A 21,595-nucleotide genomic window follows, 5' to 3' on the forward strand; every position below is an offset into this window, starting at 1 on the left:
AACTGTAAGTTGCAGAGAAATTATTTGTTTCTGAAATTAACCAAGCGGGAAAATAAGATAATTTATCCTGATCAAGATTATATATACCATAATAATTTATCCTTTACTCAGCCATTATAACTTATAGGTAAATAGATTTTGTCTTTGCTTTAAATAACCACAATTCATCGATAAGCTTAATTATTTTTTCAACTCACATTTATCCAAGTTTCAACGAATTTTCATTTTTTATTTTAGTTTGCACTCCTGACCCTCGAAGTATTTAAAGGTGAGCCATATCAACAGGCTCTCTATGGGCGCAATCTCTTGCCAACCGTTGCCAAGCTCTTATTTTGCTATTATTCTTTTGTTTTCGCCTCGTCTTTCCTTAATTATAAAGCTACACGAACCCGGCTCACACTCACACTCGGTTTCATACATATAAACATATATGGGTTTTTATAGCTCGACAGCCCAAAAAACCAAAATGAAGAAAAAAATAATAGCATGGGAGAAGTGGAGGGAAAACTCATATTCCCATTGGCATCAAATTGTCTGCACGACAAGGTAACAGAGTATTAAAAATTTCAGCACCAGCAGCAACAGAATTTTCTGACCAGCGTTCGTCCGAGATGTTTTCCCGGCCAGTTTGCCCCTGCTTTCCCAGAATTTCCCTAGCAACGCAAGCCGCTTAACGCAGCCAACTGCCAAATGTAAATATACTCCAACCCCAAAACCGAAAAAAAAAAATATAAAACTTTCTTAATAATACAACGAGCAGAAAAAAAAAGGCGGCCCAGAAGGAGGAGTAAACTCGGTCCAAGGCGACGGCAGACCCGCGAGGAAAATTCGCATTGTTTTCAGCTTTTCAGCGCCCAAACAACAACCGAAAAGCGGAAAGCCGGGGGTTTGGGCAAATAAGTGGGCGTGGCGTTGGGACGACGGTTTCCCAGAACCGAGGGGACAGGCATTGGGAACTTAAAAACTTTGGCCATATCCCGCAGCTATGAACAACAGCAATCAATTTTCACATGCCGGCGAACAAATGTGCCCCACCAGGATGTCCCCCAGCACAGAAAGGGGCAGAGGCGTCGAAATGGGGGGCGGGGGGCGGCGAAAAGGTGGTAGCCGGACTGCCGAAGAAGTAGTTTTAAATTATAATGCCCCTTCGTGTCGCAGATCCATTATGCTGGTCCATCATCAATGCAGGAAATCAAAGGAGAGCCCTTGGCAACAAAGGAAGGAAGTCCCTGCAATCCAAAATGAAGTCTAACACTAATTAACCCTTTCAAGTGTAAATTAAGCCTTAATTGTAAGGAGTTTGAATCTAGCTAGCAAGTTAAAATGCTAATAAATAGAACAAACAATAATGTTTTAGAAAATTATTGCTGGCACATATGTATGATAATATGCAAAAAAAAAATATATAAATCTATATAGTGTTACACTTTCTTGTTTAGTTAATTGATCTTTAAAAAGCATCATACTTAGTTTAATTATCAGCAGAAAGTATTAGAAAGTACTATTTTTAATATAACCAAAATATTTTTGTATTATTTATTTTCTCACCTTTATGCTGTTTTTTAACCTGAAATTTATTTTTGCTTCCAAAGTTTTAAAAAAAAAATAATCCACAAATGTAGTTTTGCCAAGTCCTGCGACTTCGTACCGTCAAATTCACACTTTTCATTTTTAAAGAGCCATCACTGGACATTTTGTTCACTGTCATATTTGCCAAGCGCTTCACATCAAATCGCAATCAGGTTGGATAGATAGATGGATGGAACAGGACTATATATATATATCTATATCTATATCGAGTGACGGTGGGCCGGAGCGCCAAACGTTAATTAATTTCTCGTTTTTACGCCATTTTCTATTTGTCTTGTGCGGTAATTACGACAAGTCCTTGGAGCAGGATGGATGCCCAGATGCCCAGATACTCAGATAGCTGGATAGCCAGCCAACTTCCTGCCGCGTGTCCAAGACAAACACGAAAATTTCCGAGAAGCGTCAGAGTCCGGCGGTTCCGATTCGCTCCGCTCCGCTCTGTTCCGCCGGACAGACGGACGGACGGATTGGACGGACTGCTTCCGGTAATTGAATCAAATGAAGCAGCATTAGTATTAGCTTCTTATGGTCGGTATCGCTCGGGAGACGCTTCCTCTGGCATAACTCTGTTTATTTTTGTAAATTAATTTTTAATTTAATGTACGTGTGGTGGGCGACGCGCTAGTTTCACGCCACGATGGCCGGCGCGACAGGAAGTGGGCGGGGCCAAGGACCCACCGCCCACCCAAGCCAAACAGCCAAAGCAAAACAAAACAAGAGTGGAAAGCCAAACACGAATGGCCATTGGACGTGGAACACTGTATGCTCTAATGGAAAATTGAAGCTTTTGTATAAATATATAAAGTTAAAAGTCCTGCAGGAGTAAGTTAAATCATGTTTGCATAATGGCAATAATTTTGAGATAATTTATAATATTCACGCAAAATCAGCTAGGATTGAATTCTAAATATAATAATGCCAAGTAAACGTGCTTGAAACAAAATGATTAGTTCATTTTTAAAATGATCTACAGATTAGAAAACAGTTTTGAATTCCTCCGATCGCCGAAACCAACCGCAAATACCCTTCATTTCTGCAGCGGACCAAGAAAGCACCCGAAAATCTGCCCAGAACGAGTAGATGAAGTAAATAGTCCCTGGCCCCGGCTCCACACACAAATATAAAGTAGGAAAAGCAGTTTTCAGCTGGTCAGCAGGCTGTCGAAAATAAACAAAGTGGGGCGGCGTTGAAGGGGCGAGGCGGTCTACGGTATAAAGCGAAAAGACGACGAAATACTTTTTCAAGATAAACGGAAACAAGCCAAGATGGAATTAATTTTCCGCTTTGAACAAACAAGCGGATGTAAATAAAAAAAAAAAAGAAACACACACAAAAAACGAACCAGGAACCAGCAGCAACCTAGAGAATCCAGCGAAGACGTCAAAGTCAAAGGAGTGGGAAAAGGACCTTCGCAGGCGCTCCAAAAGGAAGTAGACGCACTTCTGGCCAAGGGGAGTTCTTGGGAAATGGAGACTCGGAGGGTCGGTTGAACTGGAGCTACGATGTCTGCCAAGTTTAGCAAATTCCGCCTGGACACGGGCTGGGCCAACGTTATGTGCTGTTAATGAGTGCACAAGAAGTTTAATTGTATGACTGCCTACACAGCGAAAAATTAGTGCTGCAAACTTCACAGAATGTATGCTAAATAAACCGCAGAATGAATTGAATTTGGAGGTATTGATATATCTTATTTATAGGGATACAATATAATATTACCAAACTTAAGTACATCTTTTCGGGCATGTTTAATTTTAGGCACTAAATATCTTTCTTAGTACTTTTGCTATCAAAATCTTTCTATTAGTACGATTTCTTTCAGTGCAAATGGAAAACAGTGAGGAAAAACAAGGAGATGGCCTCAGATGGGCGTGCGGTAACTACAACACACACGCATATTGACAAATTGCAATTTAAATAGACAGCAATAAGTTAAACAGACGCACACACTCAACGCATTAACATGGGGCGGATATCGAAGGGAGTTGGAATTGCGGGGCGGCAGCCGAAACACGCCACGTCTAATTAGTTTTGCTGGGTGCTCCGGGAGCTCGTGGGTCAGGGGTCATGGGCATCAGTCGGCCGAGATGGTAGCGATGAGCAATAATTAGGCAAAAAGTTAATGCGATCGGGGAATTACAATGCATTTAGCCATTGAACAAAAGACATAAATTAGGGAACAGTATCTAAGGTAAATGTTAAGGCCAAACCCACTTAAACATACCAAACTTGATTACTACTGTGGACAGCAGTGCACTTAGTGACGAAGCGCACCTGTTTAGGTTTGTAGCAAAAACAGAGAAATTGATAACATAATAATTTTAAAAATTGAAGTTTTTGTTGTATGTCACATAAATTGTGGTTTGGGGGTTCAGTGTACGGGGTTTAGCGGCGTACGCAGGATAGTTCTTTATTGTTTGTGTGTGGCAAATGTTGATGGAAACATTTACGCACACACGCACACAATTTAACGCGTTTACACACGCTGATAAACAGCAGACACACACACAAGCACGCACTCACAGAAATAGAGATGAATAGAGGGTAAGTAGTAATTGATGAGTTTCCGTTTATGGAAACATCAATCATACGCACTGTATACCAACGCTTTGCAATCAGGTTAAATAAATAAGTCAACCACACTCTTTGCTTCTCCTTTATTTGGCAATGCATGGTCAAAAACTATCTAGCACTATATACATGGTTATGGTGTGTGTATTCAAATCTCATGTTTCGGAATTCCTTATGACAGCTTCATTGTTATTTGAATCAGTTGGAATTTCTTTCGTTGCGACTGGAAGACTTTGCCGCTTGGTCCAACATAGAATATTCACCCAAATCAATCCACAAATACCCATATAGATGACACGGAATCGGGGTGCAACCAGGGAAAAGTTCAAGGCCTGCGCGGGCAACCAGAAAATGCAGGAACGCATAAAAGTCGGCACGAATTTTTCGCGGAGTTCCAGGAAAATATCCTCAGAGCCCTCCATGATGGACATGCCTGGAAATACAAATTAGTTGTTTATTTGTCAAAACGTATAAAAATAAACATGAATAGTTATATTTAATTTAATTTACATTAATTAATCTTTATATTTAAAAGTATCAGAGGAACTTACCTGCATAAAACACAGTCAATAGATAAGGCGTTAGTACAAACTGATCAAGCACTAATTTTTTAACTATGATAACCTTAGTGGTGCCAGGAAAAGCGCGATCTAACCATTTGTACCTAGGAAATTAATTATTTGAATTATTAAGACTTATACTTTAATTATATTTAAGACATCAAAATAAAAGCTTAAGCAGGCTAGGTAAGCAAGATCATTTTTGGTGCTTTTGAAGTTTCTTCATACAGTGTGTTTGCATATTTGTATTTAATTTATGGTGTGAGTGTTAATTTATGTGTAAGTGTTTCATAAATTGTGTATGTGTTCGTGATATGTATTTATAATATTCCAAGATGTTTATCCCGCATGTTTGTATATCCTTGTGTGCATCCTGTTTTCTTTGTAAGTTTTGTTTTTCGAATGGGTGATCCCCAGTAGCCAACTTCCTTCAAACTTTATCATCCCAAACTTACGTTGCATTTTGACTTTTATGTCGTGCAAATACGCCCCATTTTCTCAGTGCGTTGCGTGCTTTTCTGGGCAGCTTTTCCCTCTCACTCAATTGAAGAGGAAAAGCTTGGTGCTCTGGTGGCGTGGGTGCTTCTAAAGAGAAAGTGTGAAGAGAAAGTGATAAAAGTGGCGGAGAGACATGCTCTTGACTTGCGACACGTGCTCATGGAGCTTTTACGGAATCGTAAACAAATTGATAAAAGTCAAAAACAACAACAGAAGCGTACGGCGAAGCAAATTGAGGAAATAAAAAGAATGGTTAAATGGCGAGCATGTAAGTGTGAGTAAATTGAATGGTCCACAGATGTGTTAGTATGCAGACACAGCCTCGGCCAACGTAATAGCTCCGATTTATATCCTATTATTTTAAATCATAATATTTTTCTAAATCATAATATAAAATCAGAAATTATAAAAAACAAGTTGTAGATTTCTTGTTAAACAGATTGGATTAGAAATCAAACAAAAAAAGCAGAGCTACTGTGTCGACCATCACTGTTTACATGTACAAGTAATAATAATATGTGGCTTTGTATGTACAGATTCATAAAACTGAAAGGCACGAACCAAAGGTAAAGTGTTGGGGCATATACTGCAGTACCCATCACGGCATATCTTCCTATTGTTGCATAATCGATATCCTCGGGCTTGCTCGCCGTCTACAGGGCACATAAATAGGATTAGAAATCGCCAGATATACCCCTTGGATAACGGATATATCTCCCAGCTCATATACTCCACATGAGTGTCTGTAAATGATATTACTTACGGCCAACCAGCGTTTGGATGCGAATTGCTGGGAATACTCGGCGCCCACATAAAGACTCCCATAGATGGCGCTATTGGTGACGAACGGATATCGATGGAACAAGTTGCGAACTCCCGAAATTAACCGAGCCATCATCTTAATTGCTTAAATTTGGATTAATTTTTATAAAAGATTTTTTGTTACAACTTTCTAATGAATTTTTTTTTGGAAGCGGCCAGCCGCCAACGCTGACGGAGCTTTACTGAGGAAAATTCCAAGCGATGGCTCAGCTGTTACAAAAGACAATAAGTAAAAAGCAGAGAGCCAGGCATAGATAAAAAGAGAAAGACGGTCAGCTAAGAGAAAATAAATCTGAATGCAAGCAAGAGCGTGGAGTAAATTTTGTCATTCTTTTTTAGTAAAAGCTTAAAAATGCAGTTAACTAAGCGATTTCTTAGAGCGCCTTATCAGTCTTTACAGATTAGATTTAATTCTAGTACTTACTTCCAGCATTTATATTAATTTATCAACGAAACTTAAAGGGGAATTCAAAAAAAATTTGGTAGGCCATTGAAGAATGGGAATTGGTTAACGAGCTCGAAACAAAGTTAAAAAATAGAAACTATCAGGAAATTGTGATGATGGGCATCCGAGGAACCCAAAACAGAACCGCGGCTTGAGACTTCCAGTACTCCATTGAAATCGCTGTATAGATTTAAAGAGGTGGAATAAGAATATCCAAAGCAAACAGTTTCATTTTTGATTAGGATTTATATTTGGGGGTAGATCTGACGAATTTTACGGCGACTATTAGAGCAATGAAAATATTGATACTTTAAAAGTTTTTTATAAACTCTTACGAACTAAAAAGCAAACATGTTACAAAATATTTTCCACTGCCTAACTAAAATGCGATTCAGTCTGGATTAAAAGAATGAATATTCATATATTATTATAATTTATTAAATATATAAATTATAAAATCGTACTACTATATCCGGTAGCTGTCATAGAAGCAGTCGAAAAATTAAGTGAACATATTAGAAAATAAATCTTTCCATTTTTTTTTTAATTTTTAATTTCTAATTTTTAATTTTTAAGCTTCGGCTTATCGAAACCAGCTTCCTTACCCGTTATCCTTTGGCTTTAACTATATTTTCTTGTACCCATCAGATGTGATCACCATTGCAGAATATCAATTCAATGGGTTAAATTGTCGTTGGCTTAGCAGCCTCTTGTCACTTATTATTTCATTGGATCAGCTGTTGTTATCGTCTTTATAATTAATTGTCAATAGCAATGCCTATATTGACGTGTCAACAGCATATTTTCAGTAAGAAAAGAATAAAATAAATAAAGACTATCGGAAAAAACGCGGCCAGCTTGTAGGGGTATAAACACCTTTATTCTAATGACGCTTCACTCAATAACCGCAAAATGATTATCAAATGCACTCTACTATTGCTTTCTGTCGCTGGAGGTTATCAAGTGACACCAACTATTGAAGAAAGTGGTTTTTCTTATCAGAACCTTACTAAAGGTGCATTCGTTAAAATCGGACGCGGTTATTATTACATTGAAACTAAGAAGAGAACAAATTTGATTGATGCATCCGAATCTTGTCATCGGAAGGGTGCTCATCTAATTGCTTTTGAGACCATTGAAGAATGGGACTTGGTTAACCAGTATCTGTTTAAGAACGATATAGATGAATTGTACTGGACTTTGGATGCGGATGTGGAGCAGGAAGGAATCTTTAGCTGGTTTTCTACTGGCATTCCTATCAAATTAGATGTTTTCAACAAGGATGTATCCCAAACCAATGATAGAATCGAGTATTGTGACTCTACGAGATATAATTTAAATGAATTATATGTAAATGAGGAGAAGTGCAAATATGAATGCCTCTACATATGTGAAAAGTGGTATCCAATACTAGAATCTTTTTATATCTAGTTCAAAATATCATATGCTGAAAATTAATAGATTTTTTTACATATGGTAGTGCAAAAACATCATCAAGAATTTTACTGAAATCCATGACGCAAAGGCAACTCTAGAGTATTCTCAACATTCTCTGCCAATTGCAAAATTACCTCAATCAAGTTTACAATACGTATGTATCCCTCTTAATCAAGGATACATGCAACTTCTCTATGTCAGCAAAACCGAAAATGGAAAAACTGAGGAAAAAACAACAAAAGTTTGGCCCATAAAAATGCAATAAGTGTATCAAGTCTTGGCAACCCTTTTTGGCTAATGGCAATTTACGCACGACTAACAAACGCAAGAGGAAAGCTGGGAAGGCAGTTGGGGAAAGTCGGGGAAAAGCCTTCAGAACATATGCGAGGAAATGAAATCGGTGGCGGAGTAACGACAACTTTGATTGAGTGCCGGGGAAACTGAAGGCAAAGGTGTTAAAACTGAAACCAATTTAAAAAGTTGTGCGATACCATATGGAAAGTGAGCCCGGAAGGCAGCAACTTTCGGTTAGCTGTTGGTATACTTGGAAAAATCTTAGAAAAACTTCTGAAACCAATGTTTAATTTATTGCAAATTTTAGTAAATATTGCTATATTTATAATAGAATAGAATAGATTCATAATTAGACAACTTTTTTCTTCCTGCTCTTTAATTAAAAGTCTAAACATTGATAGAGAATCAATTCTACAAAAAAGCAAATATTTTAAGGGCGAAGTATTTTTTTAAATTTATTTATTGTAGTGTACCCACAAGTAGGCAGTCAGTTAGTGACAAACAAGCCGAGCACACAACGCAGCACACACCTGAGTACTTTCACAGTCAGGTGACAAGACGGAGACATCGACGACGACAGAGACACGAGGTGGGAAAGGACCAAGGATGAACCTGAGCACCCTCCTGAGGAGTGTGAGCAACGGTCTTGGCTTCGGAACCGCCACGAGAAAGAGCGACTTGGGACGTCACCTGGGCACTCCTAGCTCCACGTCGAGCTCATCTTCCAATAATTCAAATTTGGATCCCGTTTCCAGTCTCTTAATTCCCTCGGAGGACGAAGACGAGGCCATATCACTGGGCGAAAATCACCTGGCCTCAGCTGATGCCAGTCTGAGCAAAAACCAGTCGTCCAATCCCTACCAGCACACCGTCCAACAGATACTGCGTCTAGTTAACGAACTGGAGCACACAATTTACGAGGATCGGCAGCAGGAGTTCAAGCTCCGAATGGCCCTCGATAGGCAGACAGAACGGGTTCAGGAACTGGTGTTTTCACTGGACACGGAAAGGAAGCGAAACGAGCGACTGGTGCAGCTGCTCCGGGGAATCGATAGCTCCAGTTCGGGTGAGAGCGATCCGGAGAAGACGGGCCCCAGCGGCTCCCACGTGAACTCCATTGGTGAGCTGTACGACTCCATCAGTCCCCTGCTGATGCAACAGCGGTACGTTTTCAGCAATATTAGAAAAGATATATATAGGTACTAAGTAATCTTTTCAGTTACGTCGAGCTCTCCGTGTCCCATCGCCAGAGTCGTCGGCAGTTAGCCAAAAGGGAAAAGGCTCTCAAGGTACTTCAAAGCAAAACGGAGCAGCTGCACTCCAAATACGACGAGCTATTCGATGAGTACCGGAGTGAACAGCGCCGCTTCGAGATGCTGTGCACTCGCTATATCCAAATGCAGTTAAAGAAGAAACAGCAAATCTTCAACCTGAAGAATACACTCGGTCAGGCTAGCGAGTGTATATTCCATGCCCAGGTGGTCATCGATGAGTGTTGTCATGCGGAGAAGCCGCCCGTTTCTCCGGAGAATCTGGAGAACTTTCGCAGGAATCTGGAGTGCTTTATGGATGCCCTCAGGAACTGTTGCTGCCTGCGAAAAGTCCACGAGCTTCAGCAGCAGCAGCTCAAAAAGGAGGAAATGGAAAAGTGTCAGAGCCAGAATCCAGTCGATGACTTGCTCACTCCGAGGGCCAGGGAACGCTCAAGTCAAGAGCAGAGTAGTGACACCTACGTTCAGAATCTCTCCAATCGACATCCTCGTTTTCGTCGTTACAGGCATTCAGCTCGTTAAATCTTCACTTTTGGTTACTACTTAACGTTAGGTTTGAAATCTTTTAACCAGAAAAAATTGGGTCATTTAGACAATGGAAAGTGTAAAAAAATAACAAAAATATGTTTATGCGAAATATAAAAACTAAGAAAACCACAGATTTTATTATTATTGCGTAATTTATAATAAGGATAAGGATCAAAAGGGGAAAATTTAAGTTACCACTTAGGGAAACTAGATGGCCATGAAAAATTGGTTCTATGTGATTATTTCTCTTAACTTATTCCAATCGAAGTATATCTGGAATTTTAACAAAACACAGAGATAAAAATATCGCCAAAATGTCGACACAAAGACCCAAAACCTTGTCGACCGCGAAGGAGTCCTTTCGAGCGTCCGCGGTCAGCGGAGACAGCCGATCCGAGGTTATCTCTCACAGTGACTCGGATGAAGAATGGGAGCCGGGGAATGAGGATAAGCCGGCATCTGATGTCACCATCTATAACTACTACAACATGGGACCAGCATTCGGCAAGAAGTTCCCATTGCCGTACATCCGCTTGATGATAGCCCAGGTGGTCAAGGAGAAGCTGGCAAACAAGACCTATAATCAATCGGAAGCCCTTAAGTGGACCCGCGAAGTCGCCGATGACATAAACATAAAGATGAAGGGACGCGGATCTTCTCCGAGATTCAAGCACGTGGTTAACGTAATGCTTTACCAGCAGACCGGAGCCGGATGTTTCTATGGAGCTCGCGCCATTTGGGATGAGCTGTCCGATGACTACGTAACCTTCACCTTTGATGGTGGCAGTTTTATCTGCATTACTGCCGTTTTTGGTTGCTATCAGTACTAGGTTGAAGCACAAGCAATCAAATATAAGAAATTGTTCAGTATTATGCAGTTGAATAAAATGAACATGAACTGTGTTGCGTTTGGTTGTTCAAATAAAACGTAAAAGAATTCCCTCAAAAAATTCAAATTATAGAGTTACCCTATTGGTTTCTCATCAGTGTTACCACATCCACAATCCGACACAATCAGCTGACACCCTCTCTGTATGGCAACACTGTAGCACGCACATGTTGTTTATGTTCGAAATTCACGAATAATTTTATTTTACGCCGCAGAAAAGCTCAATAAATGCAATCAGGATGAAGGTGAAAATGATTAGTCGCAATCCGGATAACTATGTCCGAGAAACCAAACTGCAACAGCACAAAAGTAAGTTCATATACGAAGGAAGACCAATATTATAAGAATGCCACTTTCAGTGCCCAGAAACTACGATCCTTCGCTGCATCCTTTGGAGGGTCCCAGGGAATACGTGCGCGCTCTGAATGCCACCAAGTTGGATCGGGTGTTTGCCAAACCCTTTGTCTGCAATTTGAGCGGACATCGCGATGGAGTCTCCTGCTTCGGAAAGCATCCCAAGCAACTTTCCACCTTGGCCACCGGCGCCTATGACGGCGAAGTGCGCATTTGGGACTTGGCAAATCGTATTAGCTCCAGGAACTTTGTGGCCCATGATGGTTTCGTTCGCGGCATTGTTTACACCCAGAACGCAGCTCGCATTTTCACCGTGGGCGATGATAAAACCATCAAGGTTTGGAAGGCAGAGGCTCCGGAAGTCGGCGAGGATGAGGTGCCGGTGAACACTATACTGAGTAAATTTGGACTGCACGGCATCTCGCACAATCGCAAGGATAACAAGTTCGCCACCTGTGGCGAGGTATGCGCCATTTGGGACGAAAGTCACAACGATCCTCTGAAGACATTGAAGTGGGGCGTCGATACCCTGCACACCATATCCTATAACCCCGTGGAAACAAGCATCCTGGCGTGCTGTGCCAGCGATCGCAGCATTATCCTGTACGATCAGCGAGAGGCGCAGCCACTAAGGAAGGTCGTCCTCACCATGAAGAGCAACAAGCTCGCCTGGAATCCCATGGAGGCGTTCAACTTTACAGTGGCCAACGAGGATTGCAAGTGAGTAAAACGGACATACGAAGGGGATGTGTTGCTAAAATCTTTATTTCTTACAGCCTTTATACCTTTGACACTCGCAAGCTGCAAGCGCCGCTGAAGGTTCACTTTGACCACGTTTCCGCCGTCACTGATGTTGACTACTCGCCCACTGGTAAGGAATTTGTCTCGGCCAGCTACGACAAGACCATTCGGATCTACAATGCCCACCACAGTCACTCGCGGGATATTTACCACACAAAACGGATGCAGCATGTGGTCTGCGTGGCCTGGTCCCTGGATAATCGATACGTTTTCTCCGGCTCCGACGAAATGAACGTCCGCATGTGGAAGGCGAATGCCTCCGAAAAGCTGGGCGTCATTCGGCCACGTGAGCGCGTCAACTTCAATTACCAGGAGGCGCTGAAGCAAAAGTATGCCGCTCATCCGCAGATCAAGCGCATCGCCCGCCATCGCCAGGTGCCGCGTCACGTGCTCAATGCACAGAACAAGATGCGCACGGTCAAGGAGAAGGAGCAGGTCAAGGAGGCCAATGTGCGCAAGCACACCAAGAAGAGCAAGAAGGTGCCCTACGTCAGCGAGAAAAAGAAGCATGTGCTGAAGGAGGAGGTGTGAGAATGATTGCTTACGACTGTAGTTGGATAAGTTTGAATAAAATTGATTTTTGTAACGAGACTATGTATTTACGATGTCTCCTATATATTAAGGAACCTAATATTCCTCGAATATCTCACACTTAACACTCATTGTTCTCAAGTGACTTTCAGTTTGGTCAAGGCAAACTGAAGTTATCAGTGAATTTGCTTAGTTTAAGCTATTGTTTGGCTTCAATTCAGTGATACTAGAAGAAAGAATATGTTTAATGCGCTGATAAACTCTAAGGAATACTCTCCTGTTGCTTTAGAGCTAAAACTCATTTGCTTTGCCATGCAGCAACGTTTCGCGGAAGTTTGAAATTCAATTCGTATCCGATAAGCCCCCGCGGGCGATAACGTTTTGGGGAAAATCGGAGAGACGTGTCCATTTCTAGGGGATTCTCGATTATAAAAGGTTGCCAGCCCCGCCGTTGGTGCTCAGTATTTGTTCGTTTGTTGTTACGGCAGCCGCCAGTCGGTCGTTAGTTTTTGTTTTCGTTCATTTGTTTATACTCGCGCGCCACTCGGCCCCCCTCCCGTTCCCACATAACCCGTTTGAAAGGCATCAACTGAGTAGCATTGAAATCATGGAGGCACTGGGGGATCTCTTGGCGCCACACAGCGAACTAATCGCCAAGGTAGCCGGCACCATAACTACCCTGCAATTCCTGTCCGGAGTCGTTCTGATGAACGACATCCGCAAGAAGGGTAGCAGCGACGTCTACCCGGTGGGCCCATTTCTCTTCGGAGTGGTGCTGTAAGTAACCTAATTGGGATTCCGTGATGCTCCACTGCATACGACATCGAAGAAAACTAGTGGGCAGGGGGCAGGAAAAGCGAGTGAAAAACAAAAGCCAATGCATCTGTGTGGGAATTGATTAAATTTTTGAACTGTCGCCATGACAGCACAGAATCGAGTCTCCTCAAGGCCGCCAGTGAATCGGTTTTGCACTTGATTCAAGAAGATAACAATGGAATCGATTACATCACTGCGATGGCCAAAATGGGAATTCCACTTCGATCCTCCGCGACCGTTACATTTCGAAATCGTTAACCTTGTCGAAAATCCGACAGCAGCACCATTGCCGCCTTATCGATACGAGACCCCTCCAAATACGTAGCTCTTATCTGGAGTGTATAATTTTAGAGCTCCTCTATTACGAATGCTGATCCGGTAGAGTCTGTCCAAATCTGGGAGAGCCGCTAATCGTTTATATGACGGGCGAAAGATACGCGACCCGCCCTCTCCACGTGCTCGGCATAAAGCGGGGCTGCCCAGATTCCAAAGGGGGTGGCCACCAGTGGTGGTGATAGGAATATCTTGTCAGCTGTACCCACTATAAATATATTCTTCTCTAATTATAGCAGTAAGGCTTGCCCATTACTGCATGTGAATAATAGTGTTTGCTTAGCAAAATATCTTATTTTTTCAACTATACTTCCCATAATAATACATTTACTTAATCAAATCCAAATTCCGGCTGTCTAAAACACTAAATGTGGATGAACTCTCGTGGCATTTACCTTTTTATTTTTAAATCGTAAACTTTCCACTGTTTGTTTTGAACATCTCAAAAGATTATAAAGTGCCATATGGCAGCAAGTGAGTACCAAGTGAGTGTGCCATCACTGCCGGGTTTTACTGGGGGTGGTTTTCCGGAAGGTGTTAACTTGGACTGTGTCAAGTGTAAGGACCCGAAGACATGCAAGCGAAGCAACAGTTGTATGCTAAACGAATTCCACTCCACCCAATGGGCGCTCGAGGTCTGGGTCAAGGGCAGGTTCCCCGGCCAGTTTGCATTTCATTTCGCCCAGCACGGGTGTATTTCACCATTGTAGTGGGTTTGTTTATAGGTTGATCGATGATAATGCTGATTATTTGTTTTCCACCGCGTTGAGCTCCTTATCAAATGCTACGTGTACCACGATTTGCACGCCGGCCCTATTATGCTTATTTATCTATCTCCATCTAGTATAGAATCTGATAACACAATTAGTAAGTGTAAACTGGTTTTTTCAATGAACTGGCAGACTAAAATGTTTATACTAATGGTCACTGGAGCACTTTAAATGAAAACTAGTTCCATTTCAGTAGCGATTTACTGGGTGAACACTGGTTTGGGCAGGGTCATTTAATTTGAATTAATAATAAAATCTTCAGAAAACTATGCTCTATTCTACAAGTTAACTGGAATTTATAAAATTTCGAGCCATATATATAAGAATTTTTTAAAATGAATAATCCAATTTTAAGAAAAACAAGTACCGAATTAATAAATTGTTGGACTTTCTAGGACCGTTCTCAGCTTGAAGCTGGCCAACATTATGAATGATGCTGCCATGATCAATACGAATTTAATCGGCCTGGTGATCAACTTCGTCTTCCTGTTCGGATTTTACTACTACGCCTCGAGCGCCAGCAGGAGCAAGATCTGGAAGCAGATTGGCTATTCCTCGGTCTTCGTATTGGTCATCACCGCGTATGCCAACTTCGAGGATCCGGCCAAGATCGAGTTCCGCCTGGGAATGCTGATCACCGGCATCCTGGTTTGGATGGTGGGCTCTCCCCTGCTGCATCTGCCGAAAATCATTGAGAAGAAGAGCACCGAGGGAATGCCGTTCCCAATTATCTTTGCCGGTAATCTGGTGGCACTTTCCTGGACGCTGTATGCCATCTCCATCAAGAATACTGTGATGGTGGTAAGTTAGCAACTAATTATATTAAAAGAAAAAGAAAATGTGAACCGAAAATTATTCTATTTCAGCTGCAGAATCTTTTGCTGCTGGTCCTGGGCGGCATTCAGCTCTCCATGTTCGCTATTTATCCCAACAAACCGGCTGCCAAGAAGCCCAAGGACAGCAAGAAGGACAAATAATTGAAATCGAACGCTTTACCTAGAAAAAAGGACAAATAATGGGTTGTTGCAACAACATTACCAAGTAATAAGTAGCTATGCTCGAGGAATAATCAAATTATTGCTTGAATTTACACTAAGCCGCCGCAAGAAAACTAAATTTGAGCTAAACGAATTATTTTTCTATATAGGAAATATTTTCTTAGAACAAGTCCAGCTAACTATGTTGCTAGCTAACCTAGAATTGTTATTATATTGACTATTATTGTATATAACTACTACATACTTGAAATTTTTGACAATAATTCAAATCTTCCAAATGCATACGTATTTATAAAGTCAACATAATATGTAATAAAACAATCTGTTACAAAATCAGTGAGTTGAGGGTGGATGTCATTGGGCCTTTTAGGCTGCTGGCACCGTGGAGTTGTAGTGGGCGCCCAATTGGTATATGTGGCGGTGGTAGCAGATGATCAGCGGCGATCCACCGAATTCCTCTTGCCCGAGGATCGTCGGTGCTCCTTCCGCTTGGATAACTTCAATGGGCACCCGGAGTAACGATGAGATGGCCTTTAGTTCTATGTGGCCACCCCAAGCGTGAGTTTTTGCTATGTCGTGGCAGTACTGTTCGAATTGCTGGTCGTTCAGAAGTTCTCCTGTTTCCGGGTGGACCATGTAGGAGATAAGCGAGTCCTTGTGGGCACGCACATAATTGGCAGTTTCCTCTCGCAACTCCTGAACACTGTGACCTTTGGTGCAATGAATGGATTAGTTTTGGTGCTGTATGGACTGAATCGTGAAGCATTACCTGGAAGAGCATTTACGATAAGTTGGTGTCTGATGGACTGATACAAGCAGTCGCCATCGGAGGGTATATTGTGAAGGGATAATTGGCGTTGGGATAGCTTTGCTGTGATCTGTTGCAGTTCGATTAACTTGGGTGTTGGCTGATTGGCAGCATTTTGCAGCTCCGTCTTGATCTCCGCCTCTCGTGCACGTGCCTCCTTGGCCTTCTTGTCCCGGCGTTTCTGTGCCTTGGAAACACGCTGATTGGGCGCCAGCTGTTCCTCCTTATCCTCGATTTCATCGTCGTCTGGCACTTCGGTTTCCGGCTTTTCCGCTGGCTCTTTGGCGACTGCTTCCACAACCAACGGTGCTTCTATGGCTTCAGCTGCCTTCAGTTCCGCCTTGTGGCGCTGCTCCAGCTCTCCCTCCAGGCGAGCCATCTCCTCCAGGAACTCCTTCCGCTTGTTTTTATTATTTTTCGGCGCATTCTTCTTCATGGCCTGCAGCTTGGCCTGCAAATCCTTGCGCTCGCGACGATGTCTGGCACCTATGTCCTCCAGACTGACATCCTCCAGACGGGATTCCAGCTCCGTAATTGTCACATCGCCGTCACACATGTTTTTTTATTTAATAAATAACAATAAACTTAATCCTGACAAAAAAAATATTTTGACAGGTTTTGAAGAGTGACCAGCTTGCGGCCTATAATATAAACTTAAAGCTGTCGGAAATATCGTCAACGTTATAATATACTTTTAGTATTTTGACTGCATGGAAATATACCAAATTTGAATTTAAAAATTCTGAAATGTAATGGAAAATCTTTAAATAGACTAATTATTTCTTGTTATATCATTTGGGATGGCAAATTTAAACCAAAATTTAAAGTACGTTATGAGGTGAATATCCATTAATTTTTACGCCCACACAAAGTAAATAATCGCATTCCCTTTCCCCCCTTTAATTTAACTTTTAAAGTATTTTTGTTAAAAGCGAAAATATTTTGTTGATTTTTATTTTGTTTATGCTAAACATAAATCGTTTTATCGTGAGAAAAGTGGTGAGAAATCGGCTCAACCAATTCCTACTTTGGATATTTCTAAATCTTAACTAGAGTTGACGTAATAAAATCCAATTATTTTAGTATGTACAGGCAAATATTTAAACTGGAATCGGCATTTACAGAATTGAGTAAAACCAAAAAACCAAAATCAAGTTGATGTTAGTTTAATCCTTATGCTTTATACAATTCACACGAGTGTTGTTGACTTTAAAAAACTGACAAGCCATCCAGATGACAAGTTTCTTATATATCTATAACACATTCTTAATTGTAAATCAGAAATCGTATTATTTACATTGGCCAACGGCGACGACTCTCAATTTACTCCATATACACACTTATAAGCGAGATGAACCTATGCCAAGATTTGCCACCACGGTGGCCTCCCAACCACTAACATCCAAAGTGATATTTACTTAGTCGCTAGCCGAAAACTAAGCAAGTCTCTCGTCACGTCTCGTTTCGCCCACTATCATCTAGTGTGATTTTGCCCATGTCCAGTCGAATGTACGTGCGCAGAAGGAAGCACTGACTATCTAGGAATTGCCAAAGATCAGGCTCTGCCACTCAATCGATCCCATTCGATCCATCCTACAGGCTCTTGGTTATGTTCTGGAAGAGGCGACGTCCCCACCACGACTCCAGGTCGAAGGGCTTGAAGTCCTGCAGTACTGGACTCGGTGGCTCTACCCAGACAGTGGCTGTCGAGGCTGCGGGCACCGGGCTGTTGGCCATTATGCTCTCCACTGGACTGGCGGCGCTGTTGTTGTTGGCATCCGCTACAGGTTTCTCAACAGGTTTGGCGGATGAGCTCGAGTCGTAGGGGTTCTTCGCCACCAGCATGTTCCAGGCTGCCAAAAAGTAACAATAGTAAACCACATTTATTAAATACTTATAAGTAAATCTTTACAATCATTTTTAGACTTACAGTCGTTTATGTAACGTATTATTTCCTCATGCTGCGGCGTTATCACCTCATCCTCGATCAGTTTGGTTGGCGTTATCCGCTTGGAGGCGAAGCTCTGTTGAAACACCGGACGCGGTATGCTGTTTTTTAAAAATCAGGAAATATGCAAACAATTTTAATAACAATGTGCTTGAATTTCAATGTAAAGGCACACATGTAAAGCCACACAGATCCCAGCAAACATGTGGACTACGAACATAAATCACTTGGAGAACAAGGTGGGGTAACTTGGGTTCGACAGCTTGCTACTCAGTTCGAGGAACGCTAAATGCATTTTAATTCGAGAAAGGCGCTGCAGTTCGTCGATTACAATATTCACATTATTTTGGCCTTTAAATGTTAATATTACTTATCGAAGAATCAATTGCATTCTCAATATATATAATATTAAAAGTATGTGTCTAAAAAACAATTACAAACTCAATATATACTTTTATAAGTAATTGAATACTGTTATTTTTAAGAGCAATGAGAACTGATAAGCTATCTACAGTGGCATATAGTAAACAGTGCTCATCCCATCAACTGACAAGGATTTGTGGTTTATTAATTTAGATAAGAGTATTTCGGCAAGGGGTTAAGTAATTTTTATCTTGAATTTCTAAAAATAAAACCAATCGCATGAAATAAAAGACAATTGGGAGTTCATAAAGTTAATTTTTAGATAGAGAAATTTGTTCAGTTAAGCTGAATTGGCTATGGGAAATTCTAGAAAACTCGCATCCATAAGATACTTTCAACAGACAGCGTAACACAGCTGACATAAGAGGCGCAAAGAGAAACAAGAAATGAGATACACTCTTCAATTTCTACTCTGAAATTACAAGTATCGGAGCTAGATACTTTTTACCCTTCCAGGTAAAATAAGTAAATTAATCAGCCTTGTTTTGGTACGGCCTTTGCCGAGCATTGCCGAGAAGTTACGTTGGAGCCGTGACGTAACGAACGTGGAAAAGTCAATGCCTCCGGGGCATTTAAATGCATTTAAATTAAAATGGAGCCGATAACCGACGCCTGACCCACGTGTTTCCCATGGGTCTCCTAGCGAGAATAAGACTACTTGCTCGGGAGCAATTAGCATTACTGTGCTAGGTCGCCACGGATTCTTGCGATAAAATGTCAGCGCGATAAGACGAGGGTCTTGAACCCCAGTCCCGCATTTTCCCCCGTCACTTTTCCCGCTTTCCACATTTCACGATGTGCCATCCGTTTGCATAAGCACCCAAGATTCGGGTATGGGTATATATGATGAGCATGGCATTCTTACTTTTTGTGCTCCTCGGGACTGTTCAGATCGAAACTGGCGTTCTTGCGGCCGCTCTCCTTGATGCTTTCGAATTTTTCAAAATTTGGTGCCAGGCCTGCGGATGGAAAACATGCGATGGAAAGCTATAAAATACGTATTTACAGTGTAAAACGCCGGCAAAACAAAAAGTTAACAGAGCCAGAGAGCAAGAGCGGCAGATAGAGAGAGAGAAAGGAAAAGAGTATGTTTTTGTGACATAACAGCTGTTCTCTTGAAAGGGTCTATTGTGGCATTATTAACCATTATTACTATCAATATTTTGGACTCACCGCGACGCGTTTTAGCAACAATTTTGCTGGGTCCCTTGTTGATTGTGTACATGGTGGTGGGGAGATGGGGAGTACCGGGATAATATATACTTTGTCCTTTCGATTTACGTATTGTTGTTTTCGTTTCTGGCAACGAAATGCCTCGCCGACTGCTATGATTTTGAGTATTTTTCCGCTCTAGGCAATCATATGATCATTGGCAGCCCAGCCTGCCCCACATCGCCTCCTTTAGGCCTATTGTCATCGTCTCGAAAGGTTACACAATACACTTTACTTAGGGCAGTGATTCCCGATTTAGCACTCTTTGATTCTGATAGCTGCCGCACCGCGCTCGTATCAATTGTTTTCGATTAAAATCATCGACAATTACTCCTGGAAACACGTTTGTAATGTTCTGTGTTCGGCGGACGAGGCTCCAATGCAAGTGCCCCATTCAAATCGCATAACGAAATGTTAAGAGAGACACTCGCAAAGAGCCGTATGTTAGGGCGTTCATGCGGCAGACAACTCGACTTTCAGCAGATCGTAATTTCTTTATGGCAATAACCCAAGGCAGCGATTATATTTGGCAAGCATTTATTTCTTTGGGCTTTCAACTATAGTGGGCGCTATTAATTGTTTAAGAAAGTCTTTATTTTATAATATCAAACAGCTTTTGGTTTCATAGTTCGCGAACTCGATGAACGCATAACCTGTACAACCGATACACGTGTATGCTCACCATATGATACCGCCAGTGTGTACACACTTTAAGACGGCAGTGTGTTCTTTCACCTGCGCGCGATTTTTTAAAAGCGTATTAAATGATTAGAGGCTACGTTTAAAAGACATGCCGATAAGTTGGATTTTTATTACTAATGTTTCATGTTGGTTGATTGAAATCATTTTTAGATCCAATAAATAGTCTTTTTTTAATATTATCTTGAAGCTATTAATAATATCTTTAAAGTATTAAAGTTTCATCTATAAAGTAAGAAATTAATATTCAGTATTAAAAAAGTTATGCACTTCAAGCATCAAATTTGGGAATTTTTACGAATTTCTTTCTAATTTATTGCGATTAGTAAAAGGCGGACTTTATGGCTGTAGACTAAAACCCATTACTACCTGCTCGCATAATTCTGAACGCATTAAAAAGGGATTAGCGAGAATTTTCAGCGGAAATTTTAATTACGAGCAGGTAGCGCCATAAAAGTGACAGATGTGGAAAACGGATAAGCTGTATTTTCCGCGCAGATATTTATTGCAGTCCTGAAATTGCACACTCAAGTGTATATAAAGAAGGCAGGCGGCAAAAGGAAGTCAGTAGCAAATCAGCAACGTCAAGCTTCACATTAACTTCCTGATCAGCCAAACCAGCAGTTATTATGTCGTCGACCAATGAAACCAACCAAGTGCTGCAGCGCCTGAACAGCCTGAAAATCGTGGAAACCCCAAAGGAGCAGAAGGAATTTGGAAAACGCGAGTGCTACTCCCTGGACAGCAAGAAGTATTCCCTGGTACCAGCCACCCCCAGCAGCTCAGGACACGGAAAGTTCCAAACCGAGCTCAAAAAACGTCGCAAGAACAAACTGAATCGCCTTTACACTTACGAGGCTGACAAGAATTTCATCAAGGCGCGCAAGTCTTTAAACTTCTAATCATAATACGAACCGATGTAATCACCTTAGTCATAAGCATCATTGATTTCAAATCGTACAGTCACAATTCTTTTCACGCTCTGATACAACACAAATAA

At 41.4% G+C, this 21,595-nt stretch overlaps 8 protein-coding genes across 9 annotated transcripts; 5 read left to right on the top strand and 3 right to left on the bottom strand.

The window, feature by feature from the left end:
• Positions 1-4,229: 4,229 nt before the first annotated feature.
• Positions 4,230-6,226, bottom strand: LOC6605771 (mpv17-like protein). 2 transcript variants are annotated; one of them, XM_032719258.1, is made up of 5 exons: positions 5,980-6,072; positions 5,778-5,869; positions 5,174-5,303; positions 4,710-4,822; positions 4,230-4,591 (listed from the first exon to the last, which is right to left on the bottom strand). In XM_032719258.1, exons 2-5 carry the CDS (start codon positions 5,797-5,799, stop codon positions 4,314-4,316), a joined length of 543 nt encoding a protein of 180 aa, XP_032575149.1. In that variant the 5' UTR covers positions 5,800-5,869; positions 5,980-6,072; the 3' UTR covers positions 4,230-4,313. The 2 variants fall into 2 exon arrangements, with proteins under 2 accessions (XP_032575149.1, XP_032575148.1); XM_032719257.1 differs by lacking the exon at positions 5,174-5,303 and having other exon boundaries at positions 5,980-6,226.
• Positions 6,227-7,399: 1,173 nt separating this feature from the next.
• Positions 7,400-10,135, top strand: LOC6605772. Its single transcript, XM_002030551.2, has 2 exons — positions 7,400-9,377; positions 9,434-10,135. Exons 1-2 carry the CDS (start codon positions 8,821-8,823, stop codon positions 10,005-10,007), a joined length of 1,131 nt encoding a protein of 376 aa, XP_002030587.1. The 5' UTR covers positions 7,400-8,820; the 3' UTR covers positions 10,008-10,135.
• Positions 10,136-10,258: 123 nt separating this feature from the next.
• LOC6605773 (tctex1 domain-containing protein 2) lies at positions 10,259-10,954 on the top strand. Its single transcript, XM_002030552.2, has one exon. The coding sequence runs from the start codon at positions 10,328-10,330 to the stop codon at positions 10,841-10,843; it is 516 nt and encodes a 171-aa protein (XP_002030588.1). The 5' UTR covers positions 10,259-10,327; the 3' UTR covers positions 10,844-10,954.
• Positions 10,955-11,045: 91 nt separating this feature from the next.
• Positions 11,046-12,648, top strand: LOC6605774 (DDB1- and CUL4-associated factor 13). Its single transcript, XM_002030553.2, has 3 exons — positions 11,046-11,211; positions 11,262-11,976; positions 12,033-12,648. Exons 1-3 carry the CDS (start codon positions 11,142-11,144, stop codon positions 12,586-12,588), a joined length of 1,341 nt encoding a protein of 446 aa, XP_002030589.1. The 5' UTR covers positions 11,046-11,141; the 3' UTR covers positions 12,589-12,648.
• A 401-nt stretch (positions 12,649-13,049) lies between these two features.
• Positions 13,050-15,787, top strand: LOC6605775 (sugar transporter SWEET1). The gene is made up of 3 exons (XM_002030554.2): positions 13,050-13,365; positions 14,903-15,308; positions 15,374-15,787. The coding sequence occupies exons 1-3, from the start codon at positions 13,196-13,198 to the stop codon at positions 15,482-15,484; spliced, it is 687 nt and encodes a 228-aa protein (XP_002030590.1). The 5' UTR covers positions 13,050-13,195; the 3' UTR covers positions 15,485-15,787.
• On the bottom strand, positions 15,659-16,953 carry LOC116801099 (deubiquitinase OTUD6B). Its single transcript, XM_032718733.1, has 2 exons — positions 16,275-16,953; positions 15,659-16,215 (listed from the first exon to the last, which is right to left on the bottom strand). The coding sequence occupies exons 1-2, from the start codon at positions 16,867-16,869 to the stop codon at positions 15,872-15,874; spliced, it is 939 nt and encodes a 312-aa protein (XP_032574624.1). The 5' UTR covers positions 16,870-16,953; the 3' UTR covers positions 15,659-15,871.
• Positions 16,954-17,463: 510 nt separating this feature from the next.
• LOC6605776 lies at positions 17,464-20,286 on the bottom strand. Its single transcript, XM_002030555.2, has 4 exons — positions 19,858-20,286; positions 19,550-19,643; positions 18,244-18,362; positions 17,464-18,166 (listed from the first exon to the last, which is right to left on the bottom strand). Exons 1-4 carry the CDS (start codon positions 19,907-19,909, stop codon positions 17,907-17,909), a joined length of 525 nt encoding a protein of 174 aa, XP_002030591.1. The 5' UTR covers positions 19,910-20,286; the 3' UTR covers positions 17,464-17,906.
• An 852-nt stretch (positions 20,287-21,138) lies between these two features.
• Positions 21,139-21,507, top strand: LOC6605777 (protein Z600). The gene has a single exon (XM_002030556.2). It carries the CDS (start codon positions 21,225-21,227, stop codon positions 21,495-21,497), a length of 273 nt encoding a protein of 90 aa, XP_002030592.1. The 5' UTR covers positions 21,139-21,224; the 3' UTR covers positions 21,498-21,507.
• The last annotated feature ends 88 nt before the right edge of the window (positions 21,508-21,595 follow it).

The sequence above is a fragment of the Drosophila sechellia genome, chromosome 3L (genome assembly GCF_004382195.2).
Source record: "Drosophila sechellia strain sech25 chromosome 3L, ASM438219v1, whole genome shotgun sequence".
In the NCBI taxonomy this organism is placed as follows: Eukaryota; Metazoa; Arthropoda; class Insecta; order Diptera; family Drosophilidae; genus Drosophila; species Drosophila sechellia.

Excerpts from the sequence above, each read along its gene's own strand:
- LOC6605771 (XM_032719257.1), bottom strand. The coding sequence starts at position 6,114 with ATGATGGCTCGGTTAATTTCGGGAGTTCGCAACTTGTTCCATCGATAT. Across the intron at positions 5,870-5,979 it reads CATCCAAACGCTGGTTGGCC|ACGGCGAGCAAGCCCGAGGA; the intron begins GTAAGTAATATC and ends TGTGCCCTGTAG. Across the intron at positions 4,592-4,709 it reads ATTGACTGTGTTTTATGCAG|GCATGTCCATCATGGAGGGC; the intron begins GTAAGTTCCTCT and ends TTGTATTTCCAG.
- LOC6605772 (XM_002030551.2), top strand. The coding sequence starts at position 8,821 with ATGAACCTGAGCACCCTCCTGAGGAGTGTGAGCAACGGTCTTGGCTTC. Across the intron at positions 9,378-9,433 it reads CCCCTGCTGATGCAACAGCG|TTACGTCGAGCTCTCCGTGT; the intron begins GTACGTTTTCAG and ends TAATCTTTTCAG.
- LOC6605773 (XM_002030552.2), top strand. The coding sequence starts at position 10,328 with ATGTCGACACAAAGACCCAAAACCTTGTCGACCGCGAAGGAGTCCTTT.
- LOC6605774 (XM_002030553.2), top strand. The coding sequence starts at position 11,142 with ATGAAGGTGAAAATGATTAGTCGCAATCCGGATAACTATGTCCGAGAA. Across the intron at positions 11,212-11,261 it reads CAAACTGCAACAGCACAAAA|TGCCCAGAAACTACGATCCT; the intron begins GTAAGTTCATAT and ends TGCCACTTTCAG. Across the intron at positions 11,977-12,032 it reads GTGGCCAACGAGGATTGCAA|CCTTTATACCTTTGACACTC; the intron begins GTGAGTAAAACG and ends TATTTCTTACAG.
- LOC6605775 (XM_002030554.2), top strand. The coding sequence starts at position 13,196 with ATGGAGGCACTGGGGGATCTCTTGGCGCCACACAGCGAACTAATCGCC. Across the intron at positions 13,366-14,902 it reads TTTCTCTTCGGAGTGGTGCT|GACCGTTCTCAGCTTGAAGC; the intron begins GTAAGTAACCTA and ends TGGACTTTCTAG. Across the intron at positions 15,309-15,373 it reads TCAAGAATACTGTGATGGTG|CTGCAGAATCTTTTGCTGCT; the intron begins GTAAGTTAGCAA and ends ATTCTATTTCAG.
- LOC116801099 (XM_032718733.1), bottom strand. The coding sequence starts at position 16,869 with ATGTGTGACGGCGATGTGACAATTACGGAGCTGGAATCCCGTCTGGAG. Across the intron at positions 16,216-16,274 it reads TATCGTAAATGCTCTTCCAG|GTCACAGTGTTCAGGAGTTG; the intron begins GTAATGCTTCAC and ends ATTGCACCAAAG.
- LOC6605776 (XM_002030555.2), bottom strand. The coding sequence starts at position 19,909 with ATGTACACAATCAACAAGGGACCCAGCAAAATTGTTGCTAAAACGCGT. Across the intron at positions 19,644-19,857 it reads TGTTGCTAAAACGCGTCGCG|GCCTGGCACCAAATTTTGAA; the intron begins GTGAGTCCAAAA and ends TTCCATCCGCAG. Across the intron at positions 18,363-19,549 it reads AGTCCCGAGGAGCACAAAAA|CATACCGCGTCCGGTGTTTC; the intron begins GTAAGAATGCCA and ends TTTAAAAAACAG.
- LOC6605777 (XM_002030556.2), top strand. The coding sequence starts at position 21,225 with ATGTCGTCGACCAATGAAACCAACCAAGTGCTGCAGCGCCTGAACAGC.